We start from the raw sequence: 20,311 nt of genomic DNA, 5'->3' as shown, positions 1-20,311 counted from the left end.
CCTCCCAATTACCTAATGTATTTAAGTCCTGGTCCTTGCATTCTGTCTCTGTCGGGACAGAAGACCCGACTTAAACTGTTACCTCCGTTTGTACCCTCTGTTTTTTGTTTCCATTTTTTCCACAGTGTTTTGTTTCCGTAGTGTTTACCTTATGGATTCCCTCCATCACCCGGAATTCCTCCTCCTCCTGCTGGAGCAGGGGGAGCAATCGCTCGACCATCAGCTATCTGGACAATAGAGCGTCGTCGTCCGAGAACGGTCCTCGAGAGGATTTTGCCATGTTTGTGGAGTGAATTCTGGCGATCCACTCCAGACCCAGAGCCCAGCCCACCAACTCCCCGCGGTGTGGAGCATCAGCCCGAGCCCACCAATGACGGAGAGCCAATTCCCGCCGCGATCTGTGAGCCAGTGTTACGTCGAGCGACTGAGCGGAGGATCACCCCGGAGGAAGAGCTGATTCCTTCAGACTAGGTGCGAGAGCCGGCGACCATGCCAGCCATGAGGGAGCAAGCCGTGGACGGTGTGAGCGCGGAGTGGAGCTCTGCCCACTGCACCACGGCTGAGCTGATTGTACATCTGAGGCTGCTGGACTTAGCCTGGAGTCCCCTGGAGTCGGTGGCCATTCCTCCTCCATGGCTTCTCCATACGTCGGCTCCACCGTGGGCCACCGTTATGGGTGTGGCCTGGGTCCTGCCATGCTCCTCCTGTTCCGGCTCCCTCCTATCTCCTCCCTGGTTCCACCCTCCTTCATCACCACCCTGGACTCTGTCTGCCCGCTCTCCCCTCTCCGGTGGAAATGTGATGGTGCGGAATGTGCCTTCTGGGAGGGGGGAGTAATGTCACGCCACTGGACTGTTTTTGTTGTGTTTTCCCTCCCCATGTGCTCCATGACCTAGTTCCCTGTCTAATTATGTCATTTGTCACACCTGTGTTCCTCCCAATTACCTCATGTATTTAAGTCCTGGTCCTTACATTCTGTCTCTGTCGGGTCTTAAACGGCAAACTCCATGTCCTACTTGTGTGTTCCTGCCTGTCCTGTATTCCAGTGGTTAATTATTAAACACTGTTTATCGATATCTCCTGTGTTTCCTTGTTCCTTCGCTCCTCACAGTAGCCATAAGTGTGACAACAGGACAATGGCTGTACACTTGTTATTTGAATGAATGCACCAGATGATGTCTACTAAGGTTTTAGACATGACTAATGGTTGTTCCCTCAAAAAGTGCACTATATAATGTGGGGTGACACATCTGGGGAATTTTACATTCAGGCAGGTCAGCTGCATACTGAAGTTCGGTTTTAATGAAAACATTGAGCTGTGTTCTTAGAGCAAGAGTGTCATGGGGCAAGTTGTCACACATTTTAAATATTAAAACACTGTTTATTCATTAGAACATTTTTAGGCCAAATTATTAATTAGAATGTTTGTTGTACACAACAATAGTTTTAAATTTCTAAACATTACCTTTTACATGTTTGCTGTTCCATTAACTGTTTTGTGTTTCATATTTGATTTTCTGTTTGGCAGAGATGGATGTGGGGCCATTTAGCAGGAAACAGTGGGCGTCACAGTCTTTACGGATCACAGCCAAAGAGCTCTCATTGGTTGGGAGCCGTGGCAAGAAAAATGCCATCACTGAGCGCTTTTCCAAGTAAGTGATATTCACTTTTTCTCTTCATATTATCAGTGCTTATCACATGGCTATGGGGAATACTTCAAGAAAAAAAAGTTGTCTTTATTTGTAAAGATTATCTTGATGGTCATGTAGGAATAATGCACTTTTGCTGGTCACACAGCTTATTTTCTGCAATAATCAAAAAGCCACTGGAAAATCCTTTTAACTTTTTGTTGAACCAGGCGGATGCTAATTAAAAAGAGGCACAAGAGACATAATAGAACGACAACCTGGGTTGCTTAGTAGGATTGTTATTCATTAGCAATATAATGGAAATGGTCCAACCAGTTTAAAAATGGTCATTACATTAAAATATCAACACAACCACAGAAGTGGATTTTATATTAAAATGTATTTTAAGGAATTAATTGAATTGTTGTCAAAAATGGTTCAAGGGAGTCAGCCCAAGCATGATTTTAATACAATATGAAGCTTACATAAATTGTGTTTAAAATAACAGCCAAAGGACTGGGGCATGGTTAAAATAGACAGACTACATATTTTATTTATAAATGTACGATTTATTCATTTTATTATTTTGGATTTAATACATTAAACTGACTTCACTTCACCAATCACTTCAACAATGGCTGTTATTTCTTTAAAAATAAAATGTTCATGGTGCGTCAGCTGCCGAACCAGATGTAAAACAAGCATCTGAAAGGATAGCTTTGTAGATGCTTTTCATAATTTTGTCCACCAGATGGCCAGAAAGTAAACTGTCCTGAAAAACTTCAAGTGGTGAAATGTTTTAACCATATAGTGTAGAGGAAAGCTTTGCTTCTTCACAAAGCTTTTATTTGCCATCACTAGAGAACACAGCTGGAAAAATAAATCTCTGCGTTGTGTTGAGGTGAGGAGTAAATGAGGACACCAAAATCGTTGAGTCAAACAGAGCAGCTTCCTTTTTCCACACAGTCACTCTCACTGCAGAACAGAATGAAAATAGAACTGTGTTCATTTCAAATAAGCTCAAAATTACAATACATAATGAATTATAATAGGAAATAATGAAGTTGAGACTGCAACTAACTTAATAGTAAGCGCATCGTTCACAAACTCACTAAAACACAGGAAAGATAGACTACAGCATATGACAGACAAAGATAAATGCTGGATGTAATCAAAATAGGGCGAATTAGACCATAAAATACACAAGTAGGCCTTAAACATAATATAATACACATGAAAATATGCTCAGCCACATGGAACATAGGAAATGTGCAATAATATCAGAAATACACAACAACCTATCAAAAATAATGTCTGATACGCATAAACCAACCTCTCATCAACAATATATTTCTTCTAATAACATGGATGGCTACTATAATTAGATACATTTTAATGGATATAGTGGAGCAACAGGATAACCCTCCTTACCTTTCACAATGGAAATAGAACTGTGGATGAAAAGAAGGGCTCACTCCCCTAATAAGAAACAACACACAGCTCCCCCCAAAGGATGGGAGAACCCATTACATCTTCACTAAATAAATATATATATATATATATATATATATTCAGTTTATAGTAAAAAACAGTTCATCTACAACACTGGTTTGCTGACACGATCTTTATGGCCTTCAAGTGAAAGCTGAAAGAAAGGAAATATGAAAATGCTTGCTGCTAGTGCCAGTAGGGGGCAGCAATTTACCATATACATTTGGACCAACATTCATTATTTTTTTCTATCTTTTTCTTTTCAGCTCAGGGCCATAAGCTTTGAACAACTAAGCAATGTTAATAATCTGTTCCATTAAATGTATTGTTTTTTAATTAACTTATGTATTGATATCAACATCACTATATGTTTTTTTTGAGCTGTAACCAATCGATGTACCCTGAGAAGGCTGTAATGAACTTCCACTTTCTCTTTTTCTCAAATGTGTATATCTTTACCGTAAGTCAGTGTAATCAAAGTGTTTTTTAAAGAGGTTTACAGGTTTCCCACATCTGATACTGATCAGACAAATAGTTAAAAAAAAAAAAAACTCAAGTGATGTCAGACGGTTATGGATACTAAACAGAGCATTGTTTTGATTGAGCAATATTGTTTATACTTTTCAGGAAAATACTTTTATTTGTTTGTGTATATTAAAGAGAAAAAATGTATTCTAATGTCAATCAAAAATGTTTAGCTCGATTGTGATTATGATACTTCACATTTAATCATACCTTTTTTTTTTTCCTTTTTTTTTTTCAGATATCAGAAAGCTGCCGAGGAGGCAAGTGCAGAGAAGAAAAAATCTGTAAGTTTGACTGGTTTTACTATCATTTAATGTAATGGAAACTATTTGAAAAACTGCACTCTTCTTTACCCCATACAGTCTCTAGGTTATATTTTGTTATATAAAAAAGAGAATAAATTCATTAACATTTCTATGTTTGTGTTTTACAAGACATGACATGAGGGTTGAGTAAATTATATCAAATTTTTAGTTTTTTGTGCAAACTAATTCTTTGCACGTTTACTTTTAAAACATCAAAATCAGTGCAAGACGTTATCTGGTTCAGTTCCTTCAGAAGGTTAGTCAATGTAATGATAGGTGGTTTACTGTTAACTCCCAGTAGTAAGTCATTAAAACACATCAGTTTAAATGCAGTCTTTATGTCCTGATTGAAATGCTTTTATTTAGTTTGTCTTCTTGAATTTTACAACCTCATGTATCCTCATGAAATAGACAGGAAAGAGTTAAATTTAATCACATGCATCATTTCCTGTATGCAGGTTTCACTGCAGGCGCCTTTTAATCATCTCCCACCCCTCCATCTCACAAGCTTTCCCCCCCTTTCCTTTCACTTCTCTTCTCTTTTTCCTTCCTTCATGTGGGCTGTTCAGTTGGGCTGGACTAGTTCTTACAAGTTTCTTGCCTGCTGCACATCTGTTAGAGCTTTATCACTGATGTCCAGCGCCCAAAGAGCTCGGAGAAAGCAGAGCTGAGAAAAGACATAAAGAGCGCCCTGTCCATCCAGGTCTTTCCTCTCATCTCCTACGACTTCTCTTTCTGGCATCTTGTTTCAGCATGGTTTCACAATGACTGTTGCATGAATGCAGTCCTCTATCTATTGAGCCTGTATCGACTTGGAGTAGTGAGATATTATGCAAAAGATAACAGACATTTTATGTTTGAATTGTCTATTGGACAGTTGTAACTCTTTTAAACACATCAGTATTGGTATTCTGTTCGACATGATGTCAGTGATGTAATGCACTTTGAAATAAACAAAAGCAAAAATAACAAAAAGTTGATTCATGGATTTGTGTACTACAGTATGTAACAACGTTTGGTGGTTTAATGAAATAATAGTGTTTTGGGGCAGTGTGTCATTTGTGTTATTTGGTGAGTGTTCTAGTAGTTGACTGTGTTTATGTGGAGATGTTTTAAACAGCTGTTCTGAGTTTTCCTGGACTGTTGTAGTTGCTTCGTGTGGAGGTATTGTCCCATGTCTCGTCATGTTCAAATGTTTGCCTGTTGACGTGGAGTTTAATTACATTGACACTTCTGTTCCGAACAAAATATCCTAAAATATTAGCATTCAGTCATTTTAGTGCTTTAAGTAACACTTTGTCAATACCCTAGCAACCACATAGCAACACCCTAACACTGTGACAAGCCCCACTTATTTTTTTATAGAACATGTAAAGTAGTTGGAATTCACCACAGGTGTTTTTTTGTTTGTTTGTTTGTTTTTAACTGTATGCTGTAATTGATCTCTACATGACAATAATTCTCACTCTTTCTCAGTCTGTTGACAGTGCGCCTCTGTCCCTGCGATCAGGAAACCTGAGTGTACTGAAGAAACGCTGGGAACAGACACATCAGGACAAATCTGCTCCTCAGCTGAGTGTGAAACCTGTGAGCCTGACGGCTCGGTCTGCTTCCTGCAAACCCAGCAATCCTCCAGAACCACCTGCTTCCTCCAGCAAGCTCATGCGACAGCCCAGCCTGACTCAAGAGTCAACCTCCCATGAAAGACCTGCAAAAATAAAGGCAGCCATGGAGACTAAACAAAAGAAGTGTGTAAAAGAGGAGGCAGAAAGTACGACTACATCCGATCAATGTTCCCCGGAGGAGAAACCAACCCTGCCCCTCAAAAACCTCAAAATGATGTATGAAAAGGGCAAAAGCAAGGTGAGATAGTCACATATGAATTTTATTAGGCTACCTCTTTCTGCACTATATTTTACTTCCTTTCTAACTTTTTTTTTTTTTCTAAACAAAAAAACAAGTATCCGTAATCTAGTATTGAATCCCGACAATTGAATTTAAAATTTATTTGAAAATTCTGATTTCAAATGAATGTAACATGGAAAAACAAATCTCACTCCCAGAAGTACAATAACTAAGTACAAATAGCATATATTTTTTAGCGATAGATACTATTTGCACTAAGTGTAAATAGCGATGGATGCTATTTACACCAAGTGAAAATAGCAGTATTTTTTAGCTATAAAAATAAAATGCAAATAGCTATAGATTGTGTTTACACTGTTAAAATAGAAAGATTTTCTGCTATTTATACTACGTTTTGCAAATAGTGGCAATTATCTGCACCTCAGTACTGCAGTACATTATAAAACAGTACGCAATAATAACGTATTGAGTGTAAATTATAGTTTTAATTCAAATTATTAAATGGATGCCACCTTATTGGGACAATAAAGCCCTCCTTACACCTACCCGATACTCTTATTTTCAACTTTTTGATTATTTCCTTCATTTTTATTTAAAATAAATGCCTTTCTGATGCAATATGAGAATTGAAAAGGGAGAAAAAAAAGTTCTGCAAAAGGCCAGCTCGAACTCGGGTCGATCGCGTCAGAAAGCATATATCTTACCCACCTGCACCACTGAATCTGATACTGAAGTGGCGTCCTTTTTTAGTGTTGACTAACTCAATCACACGTTAGTGGGCGGAGTTAGTGTAAATAGCCTATGCCAATAAAACGGGCTATTTGCACTTAGTGTAAACGGAGTGTAAATGTGTTGCTTTATACAGGTGCAGAATAAATTGGTATAACTTCTGTCTTATCTTACCTTACCAACTTACCTGTACATAAAAACCTGATATAGACATGTGTCCAATGGATAGGTTTCTGGGCTTTACCTGCTTTCACTGAGTGCCCATCCCCCTTTGTCAGAGGCCTGGCATGTGCTCACATTCCTACTTGATTCCTTGGGCTCTTTTGGAAAGTCTCATTGCATGGTAATGTTGAGAAAGCAATCTGCACTCAGAAACAGTCACTGAATCTAACATTGTCTTCACGATAAGCTTCAGTTATTATATACTCGAAGCACAGCAATTTTACTTTTGAGTATTTTTAATTTTCACTATTTTAATATTCTCATTGCTGATTTAATTTTTTTAGCATTGAAAGGCAGTTGTTAGATGCAGTTTCATTGTGAACATTTGGCAGGGGCAGGGGGTGAAAACTAAGGAAAAAAACATATTATAAATATTTGAAATATTATTAGTTTTGTTTTTGTCAAAGTCTTACTTTGTCAGGCCAGAAAATAAATTATATTCTACCAAGAAAGAAAAAGCAAAAAAAAGGAAAAAAGTGAAGAATCTGTTTAGCACACAATATTAAATCCAAAAACATAGCAAAATCAGACCTGTATTTAAAAAATGTATATATAAGTAATATCTAGAAACCTCCGATACAAATACAGTGAAAAAAAAAAATATCCCCTGCTGATTTTGTGCGTTTTTGCCATGACAAAGAAATAATCAGTCTATAATTTTAATGGTAGGTTTATTTGAACAGTGAGAGAATGGGCTACGAGACCATCGCCAAGCAGCTTGGTGAGAAGGTGACAACAGTTGGTGCGATTATTCGCAAATGGAAGAAACACAAAATAACTGTCAATCTCCCTCAGACTACGGCTCCATGTAAGATCTCACCTCGTGGATTTTCAATGATCACGAGAAAGGAGAGGATTCAGCCCAGAACTACAATATCTGTATCTGTAATGAAAAGATCATTTGTCCTGTGCAGTGGTCTTTCATTCAATCTCATTCAAATCTACTTTCTCTTGGTGTGTGTGTGTTGTTTTAAGCCTTTTTAAGCTTCTTTCTTTTCCCATTTGCTGCTGGCAGATTCACACTTTGCTGAAACCATCGTTGATAATGGAGAGAGAACTTTTTCCTTACTTTCTTTGACCATTAATGAGGTACTTTAACCAAAAATGCTGTCATTCACTCACCCTCATGTCGTTCCAAACCTGTAAGACCTTTGTTCATTTTCAGAGCACAAAATTAAAATATTTTTTATTAAATCAGAGAGCTTTCTGATCCTGCAGCGCAACTACGACATTCAAGGCCCAGAAAGTTAACAAGGACATCGTTAAAATAGTCCATGTGACATCAGTGGTTCAACCATAATTTTATGAAGCTACGAGAATACTTTTTGTTTGCAAAAAAACTAAAATAGCGACTTTATTCAACAATTCCTTCTCTTTCGTGTCAGTCTTCGATGCACATCCACGAGACTACCACGGCACAAAAGCTCTCGGATTTCATCAAATATATCTTAATTTGTGTCCCAAAGATGAACAAAGGTCCTATGGGTTTGGAACAACATGAGGGTGAGTAATTAATGACAGAATTTTCATTTTTGGGTGAACTAACCCTTTAATACACCTCTTTGGAACTGAGAGGTATGTATTTGTACAACATCAGAGATCAAAGCTTAGGTTTGCAATAGCAAATAAAATATGAAGTGAAATTAAATGGCCAGATCAGATTCTTGAAGCGAATTCTCGACTCTTCTCCAGTCTGTATCCTGTTCATATCATAAAAGTTCAATAAACAGTTAAAGAAATTTTACGGTAATGAGAATGATTTTTGGTGTTATGTTTTATGTGAATGAAACTTTAACAGCAAAATTATTATTGTTTTTTTAAAAGACCCTGTCATGTTCTGCATGTTTCATGAGATTCACCCAGGGAGATTCATCTCCTTATTTGTATTTATTAATGTGGTCTATTATCTTAGTTAGCTATAGGTGGAGTTTGTTACTATGGCTCTGAGTCATGTTCTTTAAAATTCCCCAAACCAAAGGGGTGTGATGCAGACACAAGTAAGTCTATTGTTCCATTACAGTGAGGCAGTTGTTTGAGTTGTGTCTTGCCTCCCAAATGCTGCCTGAAAAGACAAAGGAAAAAAGTCCTGAGGATGAGGGGACAGAAATTTTACCCCACTGGTCACAAGATTTAAACATTATGGCTCGGTTTCACAAACGGGGCTTAGCTTAAACTAGGACTAGGCCTTAGTTAAATTAAGATATTTAAGCAACTTTTATAAAAATGCCTTAAAATAAAACAGTGCAGGTGTGCATCTTGACACAGAACAATGACACTGACATATTTTATGATATGTCAGAGCAAGATATTTTCAGTTGAGACAGCTCAAACATGCATTTCAGTCTGGGACTAGCTTAAGCCTTGTCTGTGAACCCGGGGATAAATATGTTAATGTAAGACTAGTGTAATAAAATTGCTTCCTTATCTGTGCAAACCCAGTAACTAATAAAATACAATAAAAAACAAAACAAAACAAAAAACAAGCACTTTAACAAAAAAATGTGAGCTACACATTTCTGCTTTTAAACACATTTTACCCAAATATGACAAATGTAGATGCAAGCTCCCTGGACAGTTGCCTTATAAAATGCTATAATTAAGCTTATAATAGCTATTATTAAGCATTTCAGCAACTTATAATGGCACATCTCACATAAATCACACAAAAAAGTGCATTTTAAATATATTCAACCAGACCTACATCTGTCAGGGCATTAGCAGTTCTTGTGTCTGTGTTTACATACTTGTGTCCAGTATGTTTTTTTAGCACTAGACCCTAGAGTGTTAGTAGAGTATTAGTGGACTGGTAGGGTTAGGGTTAGAATAAGTTGACATGTACTTGCAAAGTTACTAACAGTCAGTAGAGTGTCTGTTGGGAGACCATCACAGTAAAGAGTTAGCAGATATGAAGCAAACAGTCTACTAATACTCTAATGAGAGTTAGTTAACATGTAGTTGCAACATTACTTAGTGTCAACAGAATGTTCAAAAGGGACCATCAAAAGTGCATGCTGTCATGCTCACCTTGGTACACGCAAAACGTGTTATACCACACTCAGTTATAGTATTCCCCATCTGTTTGCTTCATGCTTGTGTTGTATGCTGTTGATGATGTCATGCCACTGGTATGCACATACTCTTTAAACCCCACCAGATATGTGGAGGACAACAAAACCTTCCACAGTCTACACACCATTTGTTTCTCCGTCTGTCTCCTTGCCTTTTTCCCTAACTGATGTAACCTGGTTTATTTAAGCATGTTCATTTTCTAAATGTAGCCATTCCTGAATTTTAAATTTCAGACATAATGTTATTTTGAAATTACTCAGAGAATACATTTTGAAACATTTTGAAGAGTGTATTGTTCTTCAGAGGTGGTCTTCGTAGGACCATCTTATGAAGAAACAGACTAATATTAGCATAGATGCCATTCTTCATTCCATGTAACAAGTACATTGTGTGTTATGGGAAGTGTTACCAGTTCCGGTTGACCTAATTAATGCAGCCTAACAATCCTTTAACGGATTTGAATTATAGAAATGCAGTAGTGTATTATGTGTAAACCAGGTTAAACTGACAGAGTGTGTCTGCTTCCCGAACAGTGTTAGGTAGATTGTTCCAGAGTTTGGGCAGTAAATAGGAAAATGATCTGCCGCCCGCAGTTGATTGTAATATTCTAGGTATTATCAAATGGCCAGAGTTTTGAGATTGCAGCGGATGTGAAGGACTATAATGCGATAAGACTCGCTAAAGGACTGAGGAGCTAAAGTAATTAGCAAGATTTTTATATCTATACAAAGTTTAATAGGGAGCAGTGCAGTGTTGACAGAACCGGGCTAATGTGGTCATACTTCCTGGTTCTAGTAAGAACTCTAGCTGCTGCATTTTGAACCAGCTGGAGTTTGTTTATTAAACGTGCAGAGCAACCAACCAATAAAGCATTACAATAATCTAGCCTCGAGGTCATGAATACATGAATTAACGTTTCTGCATTTAACATTGAGAGCACAGGTTGCAATTTAGATATATTTTTGAGATTAAAAAATTCAGTTTTACAAATGCTAGAAACGTGTCTTTCGATGGAAAGATTGTTATCAAATAGCACACCTAGGTTCCTAACTGATGACGAAGAATTGACAGAGCAGCCATCAAGTTTTAGACAGTGTCCAATAATTAACACCTCTGCTTTTTCTGAATTTAACAGTAAGAAATTACTCGTCATCCAGTTTTTTATTTTTACTATGCATTCTGTTAGTTTTTCAAATTAGTATGTTTCGTCGGGCCGCGAAGAAATATAGAGCTGAGTATCATAAGCATAACAGTGAAAGCTAACACCGTGATCCCTGATGATATCTCACAAGGGTAACATGTAAAGCTTGTAAAGTAGCGGCCCTAGCACTGAGCCTTGAGGTACTCCATACTGCACTTGTGATCGATATGAGACCTCTTCATTCACTGCTACTAATTGATGGCAGTCATATAAGTATGATTTGAACCATGCTAATGCACTTCCACTAATGCCAAGTTTTCTAGTCTATTCAAAATAATGTTGTGGTCGATAGTGTTGAACACAGCACTAAGATCCAGTAGCACAAATAGAGAGATACAACCACGATCACTTTATTTTTATAGCGCTTTTCTTAAAAAAATACAAAAATAAAAAGTACAAATGCACATTATTTACTTACAGGTGTTAAATTTCTTTCTTTTTTCTTTCTTTCTTTTTTGATCTTATTCTTAAATTCTTAAATAATCTTAATCTTAAATCTTGATATGTAAAAAAACTGTGTTAACAAAAAATCTATATTTTATTGGACCTCAAAATTAATTTAAAGGATAAATTCTTTAAAACTGACCGATGTATCTATATTTGATATATTTACTATGAGCGTTACTTTAATAAGGGAATAGTTAGGGAAAAATAATAAGAGAAAATCTTAAAAGTATATAAAAAATAGTTAATCATTAAACAGATGTGTCTAAGCCTCCATTGCTAATAGTGATGGGAAGTCCAAATCCTTTCTTTCAAACACTTCAATAACCAGCAGAAAAAGCACAACACATCCAACAATAAACTCCATCGCACAATAATTTCTGCAGATGCACTATAGACATACAGACATCCTGTACATACAGAATCCTAATCACTGTTTTTAATTGGTCTGATTCTTAATTCCACTTCACCCTCTATTTATTGTCATAATTATTTATTGCTGTCTTGGCGACTTTATTTTTGGTTTTGTGTTCACTTTGAGGTTTTGTGAAGATAATTATCTTAAAAGGATTGGCACTATAACAACAACATTTTAGAAGTTGTAGAAGACATCACAGTTGATGTTCCAGTGGATGCATAGTTGGAGAAAAGTTGATATCAACTTTGTGCTATTTCCTTATAATGCTTACATGTGAATCACAATCAGAATCAGAATCAGAATGAGCTTTATTGGCCAAGTATGTTTACACATACAAGGAATTTGTTGTAGTGACAGAAGCTCCACAGTGCAACAGAAAGACAGCAACAGGACAGGACACGGATAATAAAAGAATATATACAAATCCAAATAGGCAATGTACGAAGCAGCAAAAACACAATATATAATATAGACAACTAAGAGCAACGCACAATAGCTGCCATCAGCGGCGCCATCTTGGCTTTGTAGTAAGTGTGAATGTCATTACTGTATGTGCACTACAAATTTCTATGTCAAATTTTATAAGCAGATGTTTTCAGTCTGTGGCTGATTTACATGGTTTGAACTTAATTCCTCAGGTGCAAACAGAAGTTAGCAGCTCAGAGGATGTGGACACACAAAAAGGAAACAAAGGTAAATACTAAATAAAAATAGATTAATAGTAAATGAATAAATAAATAAATAAATGCATTCTGTCATAGGTACGCCCAGTCTGAAGCGCAGCGCCTCTATCAGGGACAGGATGGCGAAATATCAATTAGCGGTCACCAGACAGGCTTCTTTTACTGTGCCACGCTCTGTGAGTATGTTTGCTATGTGTATAGTCCACAGCATGTACAGATACAAATAACATTTTATCTGATAGTTTGCTAAAATTAATTCATTTATTTCATTTTCATTTTATTTTTAATAATTATTTAACTTTTATTTTTGTGCATGCAGAATACATTTAAGCAGTCTGTTGTTTGGTTCTTCATTGAACCTTGAACTGAATGTGTATCTGTAGGCTTACTAGAGGTTGTAAAGCGCCTTGGGGATATGACCCGGTTCCCTGAGATGGGAACAAGATGCTGTGTCATGGTGTTGATGCTACAAGAATGCCTAATGTTAGCTAGTGTCTGAAGGACATGCATAAACACACCAATCTTGAAAAAGTGTACCTACGTAAAACTTCATCGTATTTAAATTGTCTGAAGGAAGATGCGCAGGCATGCCTGAAGTATGGCAATGAACCGCAGTCTCATTTCCATCTTCCATCTGAAAAATACATAACCCTAAGACATTCCCTTTCGGAGAGAACTTTGATGCTGTCTCATGGTCTCATTTATTCAGTATTGACGCGCCATACTGAATAAATGCCTGCTCACCTGCTGTGAAATCAGGCTGTAGCCATATTGATAAAAACTAAGTGACCAACTTAGTGTCTAGAGGCACAGATTAATTCCATTGTCCATTACCCCGTAGTTTGGATGCTCCCACAAACTGACTAGTTCAAGACCAAATCTATAGACTAAAGTCTCTAGAGGCAGACCTAACCAGGGAGGCTGGAGCTACAGCTGCTGCTGCTTTCTGCCAACGACTTCCAATCTGGAAGGGGAAGACTACTACACCGCTACCTAAACTGTCACCAGGCCTCTGCCAAAAAAGCTTAAAAAAGCTCTTAAAAGCAACTCAACCGAGGAGAGCATACAATTTCATTTAAGAGGCTGCAGGAGAAAGGTACTAATCCTCTGGTCTATCCACTCAACACTCAGTCCTCCTAAGAGGAAATCCCTGTTGAAAAAACCCCCAGCAAATGCTGGTTAGGTATGTTTTGAAGCATGGCAGCTGATTTGAGCTGGTTTAATCTGGCTTTAGCTGGTCATAAACTGGTTTAAGATGGTCCTGAGCTGCTAATAAGCTGTTTATGAGCTGGTCTTGAGCAGGAACTAGTTGCTTAGGACCAGCACTTGACCAGTTTAAGCTAGCTCAAACAAGCTGTCATGCTTCAAAACATACCTAACCAACATATGCTGGTTTTTCAACAGGGATGGCAAATGCATTCTTAGAAAGTTATGATTTGCAGGACTCCACCAGCCTAGACCGCCGCTGTGGGAAGCCTTGCCCATTAGCCGCAATGTAGTTTTAACATGGCTTAGACGGCAAACGCCACACCAGGGCAGAGATTGCTCACAAGCAACTCTTCAACCCAAGGCATCTTCTCATACCCATGCTCACAAGTCCCTTCACATTAGAATAATTTAAATATCAGAGGTTACTATGGAAGCTGGGGTATGATTTCCCCACTATCTCAACCCTTCCTTGTGGAGATCAGAGAGAAATGCTCACTCGAGGGAATCATTCATGACCCACCAGGAATCGCTCATTGAGTCTCCTCAGAGTGAGCTGTGGTGTGGGTTATAACTTCGACTAACTGCTCATAGACAGGGGTGGAGGCAGGATCACTAGATACATCCACCATGACATTTTTTTATGTTAATTGCTTAATGATTCCCAACGTGTTTTTTGCTTCTTTTTTTTTTAACTACACCTGAAATTCACTAAACACTATCATATTCATATAAAATTTAAATCCTTCTTCTTTGCAACATAAATCTAGTTTTGTCATGAAACACTAGATGGTGAAGGCTGATAGGTCCTTAATGCATATTGCTAGCGATCACTTTCAAGTTTATTTGTATAGCGCTTTTTACAATACAAATCGTTAATAAACATGTTGTTGATTTAGATGCACTGATAAGTTTATTTAGCTTTTCCTGTCCTATAGTTGTAAAGCACTGCAGTTTTTCTTTGGGTGCGATGAATGAAGCTGAAATACTAGACGCAGTAGAATCTACATTTGATATTGTATTTCTGATGTTATCTATTTTATCAGTAAAGAAATTCATAAAGTCATTACTATTAAACTGTGGGGGAATATTTAGATCGGGCGGTGTCTGTTTATTTGTTAATCTAGCCACTGTGCTAAATAAGAACCTTGGATTGTTTTGGTTATTATCTATGAGTTTGCAGATATGCTCTACCCTGGCAGCTTTTAGAGTCTGTCTATAGCTGGACATACTGTTTTTCCACGCAATTCTAAAAACTTCCAAGTTAGTTTTTCTCCATTTGCGCTCAAGAATACGAGTTTCTTTCTTGAGAGAATGGGTATAACTGTTGTACCATGGCGCAGTATGTTTTTCTCTAACCTTTTTCAATTTGAGGGGGGCAACAGCTTCTAATGTATTAGAGAAGATAGTGCCCATGTTGCTAGTCATTTCGTCTAGTTCATGTGTATTTATGTGTACACAGAGCAGTTGAGATAAATCAGGCAGGTTATTTGTGAATCTGTCTTTGGTGGCTGGAACAATAGTTCTGCCCGGACGATAACGCGGAGCCATATAACTAATATCAGTAATACGTAGCATGCACGATACAAGGAAATGATCAGTAACATCATCACTTTGAGGTACGATATCTATATCGGTAAGATCAATTCCATGCGATTTAATTAAATCTAGAGTATGATTAAAACGATGAGTGGGCCCGGTGACGTTTTGCTTGACTCCAAAAGAGTTTATTAGGTCAGTAAACGCAAGTCCTAACGCATCATTTGTATTATCAACGTGAATGTTAAAATCTCCGACAATTAGCACTTTATCAACATTAATTAATAGATCTGAGAGGAAATCTGCAAATTCTTTTAGGAAATCTGTATATGGCCCTGGCGGAGCAAATCAGCAGTCACAAATCAGCGCATGCGTAATTTTATCACCACATGTGGCACAAGCTGATTGGTGTCTGTTGCGTCTGAAGTCAATTTTCGGTTCAGTGTTTGCTGTAAGCAATTCTTGAAACCCTCTCAAAAACCATCCACTTCCCCCAGCTCCACCTGTATAGGGGAATCTGCTAGGAGTAATTTCATGTATATTATTTGTGCAGCAGCAGTATGTCTTATACGCCCACAGCAGTGTGTCTGTGTATGTATTGGCAATAGCAAGTCTTTGTACTTGTCTTGCAGTAGCAGCAATAATCAACAGAACCAGCAGCAGCAGCCTAGCAGATCTGTTTCTCTAAGACCAAGTACATTAACATTGTCATATCCATTACTATGCTATACTAAGTGTTTTTATGACGGGTTCAAATAACTGTCTCATGAAAATGAACTGCTTGATAGGAATGATGTAACTGCAGAGTTTAAGAATCCTCTTTCACAGATTCATCATCCTCTCCAGAACAACTAATGCCACAGCAAATAATAATAATAATAACAATAATAAACTTCCAATAATCAAGGGTGTATACATTCAAGAATTAGAAGATAGTAAGTGTGGTGGCACTGTAAATCCCTTAGGGTGAGAAAATGTGCGATAAGACACATGTAACATATGCATTGTGTTAATTTATTTATACTTTATATTGTAATTTGTTTCAGGCAAATCAGTCAGAAACAGAGGGAAGTGTTCCCTCCATGGATCATAAGGAGGTTTCGCCACCTGCTGGTGATGGACAGATAGTGGTACATTCTGATTTCCTTCTAAATCTAGTCTAAATAAACTAAATAGACTAACATCTCTCAATGATGTATCAAGACTGAATTTAATATTATTTACACTACTTACACAATTTACAGGTGAATGTTTCATGATGTTATGCATAATATATGTTTGTCAAAATATTAAATTGTTTACCTTGCGATTACCTTAAGATTTAACAAGACTCCTGTTTACTTTATTGTTTGTTCCTTCTTTCTCTATGATTTGATACAGAGCACACTCCCTGAGTCAAAATGCACAAAGATCAATGGTGAGTCCATGGTTTTATTATTACAATTCTATACTGAAACTATGAGCTGATTTTTTAAATAGTGAGTTATGGTTATACATGCCTTTAACCTTAAAACTATGCAAGCTAAAAGAAAATAAAACCCAAACCAACATGGTGAATGAGGAACTAATTGTTTAACAAATAAACCTATCTTACAATTTTTTTTTATTTCACATGCTTGCAATGCTAAGATAGACAGATCTCATAAAATGAATTATTGTCTCATGATATTGCTCTCTAGTCCTGACATGTCAGCCCTCCCTTTTTAATCACCATTGTCTTGTTGTATATGAAGCTTACTTTAATGTAAATTTCTGAATTAAGGGGTTTTGTGATTGATTGATTGATTGATTGATTGATTGTCATGAATGGAAATTACCAGGGGAGAAAAACTATAAAGAAAATGATAGGCCAAAGATAGGTACAGTATATACTATACAGTAGTGTAGAGTATGTAGTGATCTGTCATTTATTTGTGTTTCCTTTAGGAGAGCATGTACACACATCGAGTCCTAGTGGGGCAACTCCTGTATCAGAGAACAAGGAGCCTCCTAAAGTGGCAAGGGTCTGTGGCCTACAAACTCATTTCTATTTATCTAAAACACAAAAGCTTAATTCTACCTGTATTCAGTCACTTACTGAGTTTTTGTGCGTTTGCCTTTATACACCACTACAATGGATTTCAAATAAAACAATCAAGATGTCCAGACCTTTAGCTTTATTTTGAGGGGTTCCACAAAAATATGACATTTACCATTTAGGAGTTACAGCCATTTTAAGCAATCTACCTCCATTTTCAGGGGCTCAATAGTATTCGGACAAAGTGACATAATTGTAAATATAAGCACAATTTTAATACTTAATACTTTGCAGTCAATGACTGTCTGTAGTCTGGAGCCCATGGACATCACCAAATTGATTGAAACTGAGTTTCCTCCCTGGAGATGCTTTGCCAGGTCTTCACTGCAGCCACCTTGAGTTGATGCTTGTTTGTGGGTCTTTCTGCCTTCAGTCTTGTCTTCAGTAACTGAAAAGCATGCTCTATTGGATTGAGGTCAGGTGACTGACTTGGCCATTGAAGAATATTAAATTTTTTTGCCTTCAAAAAGTCTTGAGTTGCTTTCACAGTATGTTTAGGGTCATTATCCATCAGCACTGTGAAGCTGATTCCTATCAGTTTTGTAGCATTTGGTTGAATGTGAGCAGAGCCTTAAAGACCTCAGAATTCATCCCGCTACTTCTGTCAGCAGTTACATCATCAATAAAGCGCAGTGAACAGCCATACATGCCCATGCCATAACACTGCCGCCACCTTGTTTGACACTTGATGTGGTGTGCTTTGGATCGTGAGCTGTTCCTTTCTTTTGCTATACTTTTCTCTTCCCATCAGTTTGGTACTGAGTTAATCTTAGTTTCATCAGTCCAAAGAATCTTATTCCAGAACATGGGAGGCTTTTTTAGATGTTTTTTTTAAGATGAATCTTGCTTTCCTGTTCTTGAATGTTACCAGTGATTTGCACCTTGTTGTAAACCCTCTGCATTTACATTCATGAAGGCGTCTCTTGAGTGTAGATTTTGACAATGGTGTGCCTACCTCCTCCAGAGTTATCTTGATTTCTTTTGATGTTATGAAGGGGTTTTTCTTCACCAAGGAAAGGATTCTGCGATCATCCACTTTAGCTGTCTTCCAGGCCTTTTGATGTTGTTGAGCTCTCCAGTGCTTTATTTCTTCTTAATGCCGCGGTCCCACTTTGAGCATGCAAGAGTTCCTCAGATGCTGGTAATGGTCGTGATATGATGTCACGCTATGCAGCGTCTTAAAACTTTAATTCAACATAATCACATACAGTATAATATTACATCTAAAATGTAAAAACGTACAATCTGCTTTCCTGCAGCGCTGCAGTCTTAAAAGGGTCATCGGCTGCCAATTTTACACAAGTTGATATGATTCTTTATGGTCTTAATGAAAAGACTATAACATACTTTGGTTAAGATTTTTCAATGGTAGTGTAAAAAACACAGTTTTAAACCTGTCAAAATCAGCTCTGTTTCCAGATCTAGTCCATGTTACTTTAAATCCTAGTGAGCTCTGCTGACCTCACCCCTCTCTTCCGTGGAGTGACGACCAGACCATAGATATGTGTAGATTCCCTATTCGACCACGTTGACGCATCAGCCATCTTGCAATCACCATAATAATTAATGAATTTTCAAAGATATACACGCGTATAACTTGCTGTTGTAGGCGCACACAGTCAATGCGCTCAAAGATTCACAGACCATTCCAAAAAAGGTGGATGGCTTACATATCACGGCCCAAAGCAACAGTCCATAATGAGGCATCTAGGTATATACATATCTATGGAGCATACTAAACTTCAGCCGCGAAACCAGCTAACTTGCACATTATTAGGAAAGGCAATTTGCAAAGATTCATAAAAACCCTTATACTCACTTCCTCTGTAGATAAAGCCGGATCACGAATGATTTGCGCGAACATAGACGCATTTAGGCAGATCGGGATCGGCACATTCCCTTCAAAATTAAAGTAATGTTAATGTTCTGCGTCTTCATCGGCTCAGATGTCGGGAGTAAATGACGAATGCTATATTCATTATTACATCCAACAACTAAACACTTCAATCGCTTAATCTGAGACATCTTGTCTTCCCCTGCAACGGAGCTGACACAATGATGGACGGATGACAGCTCACTCAGGGCGGGTCTAAGGTAAGACGCTAGTGTCAGTCAACCATTGGGGGGGGGCTATACAGAACTACATCATTCTGACAGGACTCTCAGAACAGCCTGATTTGAGAAAGGGGATTTAAAATAGGGATTTAAAAAAAAACACTGGGTGGATTTTTATCATTAGAGGGTGGATGTGTACACACACTTCCAACACACATTTATGTTCGAACAACTTGAAAAGTGAATTTTGCATTCGATGACCCCTTTAAATTTAAGTTCTTTTCAATTCAGCTACAAGGTTATGCTGTGATGTATCAGTCTGCTGTTGGTCACACGGCTTCACGTGATGTGAATTCGTAGGTCAGAGTTCACCAAGCTTGAACTTTGGAATGTACCGAAATGTAAAACATGCGTTTCCGGTCTGGCGCATTCGCATGCGTATGAATGGAGTGAAAAGTGCTGCGTGACCGCCCCTTAAGAATGTAGCCAGTCGTTGATCTGGCCACACCTAAGGTTTTTGCTATCTCTCTTATTGATTTATGTTGTTTTTTCAGCTTAATGATGGCCTCCTTCACTTTCATTGAGATCTCTTTGGAATTCATATTGGTAGCTCCAGTCTAACAGCTTCCAAATGCCAATTTGATGCCTCATTTAAACTCCAGATCTTTTATTTGCTTATTTTTTCTTGAAGTAATGAGGGAATGGACAGCACCTAGTCAATTAACCTCTTCTTAGTCAACTGATCAAATAATATTGAGCCCCTGAAAATAGAGGTAGTTTGCTTAAAATAGTTGTAACTCCCAAATGGTAAATGTTATATGTTTTGTGGAACCTTTTAAAATAAAGCTAAAAG

At 37.7% G+C, this 20,311-nt stretch overlaps 1 protein-coding gene across 1 annotated transcript in view; it reads left to right on the top strand.

Moving 5' to 3' along the window:
- Positions 1-20,311, top strand: part of LOC306854815 (LIM domain and actin-binding protein 1-like) — a 32,411-nt gene that overhangs the window by 8,755 nt on the left and 3,345 nt on the right. Inside the window, exons 2-9 of the mRNA XM_079393042.1 lie at positions 1,529-1,652; positions 3,883-3,928; positions 5,426-5,812; positions 12,537-12,591; positions 12,660-12,757; positions 16,373-16,456; positions 16,707-16,743; positions 17,253-17,329. Coding sequence (XP_079249168.1) covers positions 1,531-1,652; positions 3,883-3,928; positions 5,426-5,812; positions 12,537-12,591; positions 12,660-12,757; positions 16,373-16,456; positions 16,707-16,743; positions 17,253-17,329 — 906 coding nt within the window. The 5' untranslated portion in view covers positions 1,529-1,530. The remainder of the gene's footprint in view (positions 1-1,528; positions 1,653-3,882; positions 3,929-5,425; positions 5,813-12,536; positions 12,592-12,659; positions 12,758-16,372; positions 16,457-16,706; positions 16,744-17,252; positions 17,330-20,311) is intronic.

The sequence above is a fragment of the Barbus barbus genome (assembly GCF_936440315.1).
Source record: "Barbus barbus genome assembly, chromosome: 35".
Classification (NCBI taxonomy): Eukaryota; Metazoa; Chordata; class Actinopteri; order Cypriniformes; family Cyprinidae; genus Barbus; species Barbus barbus.
The sequence above is the reverse complement of the archived record's forward strand: the minus strand, read 5'-3'. Positions and strand labels throughout refer to the sequence as shown.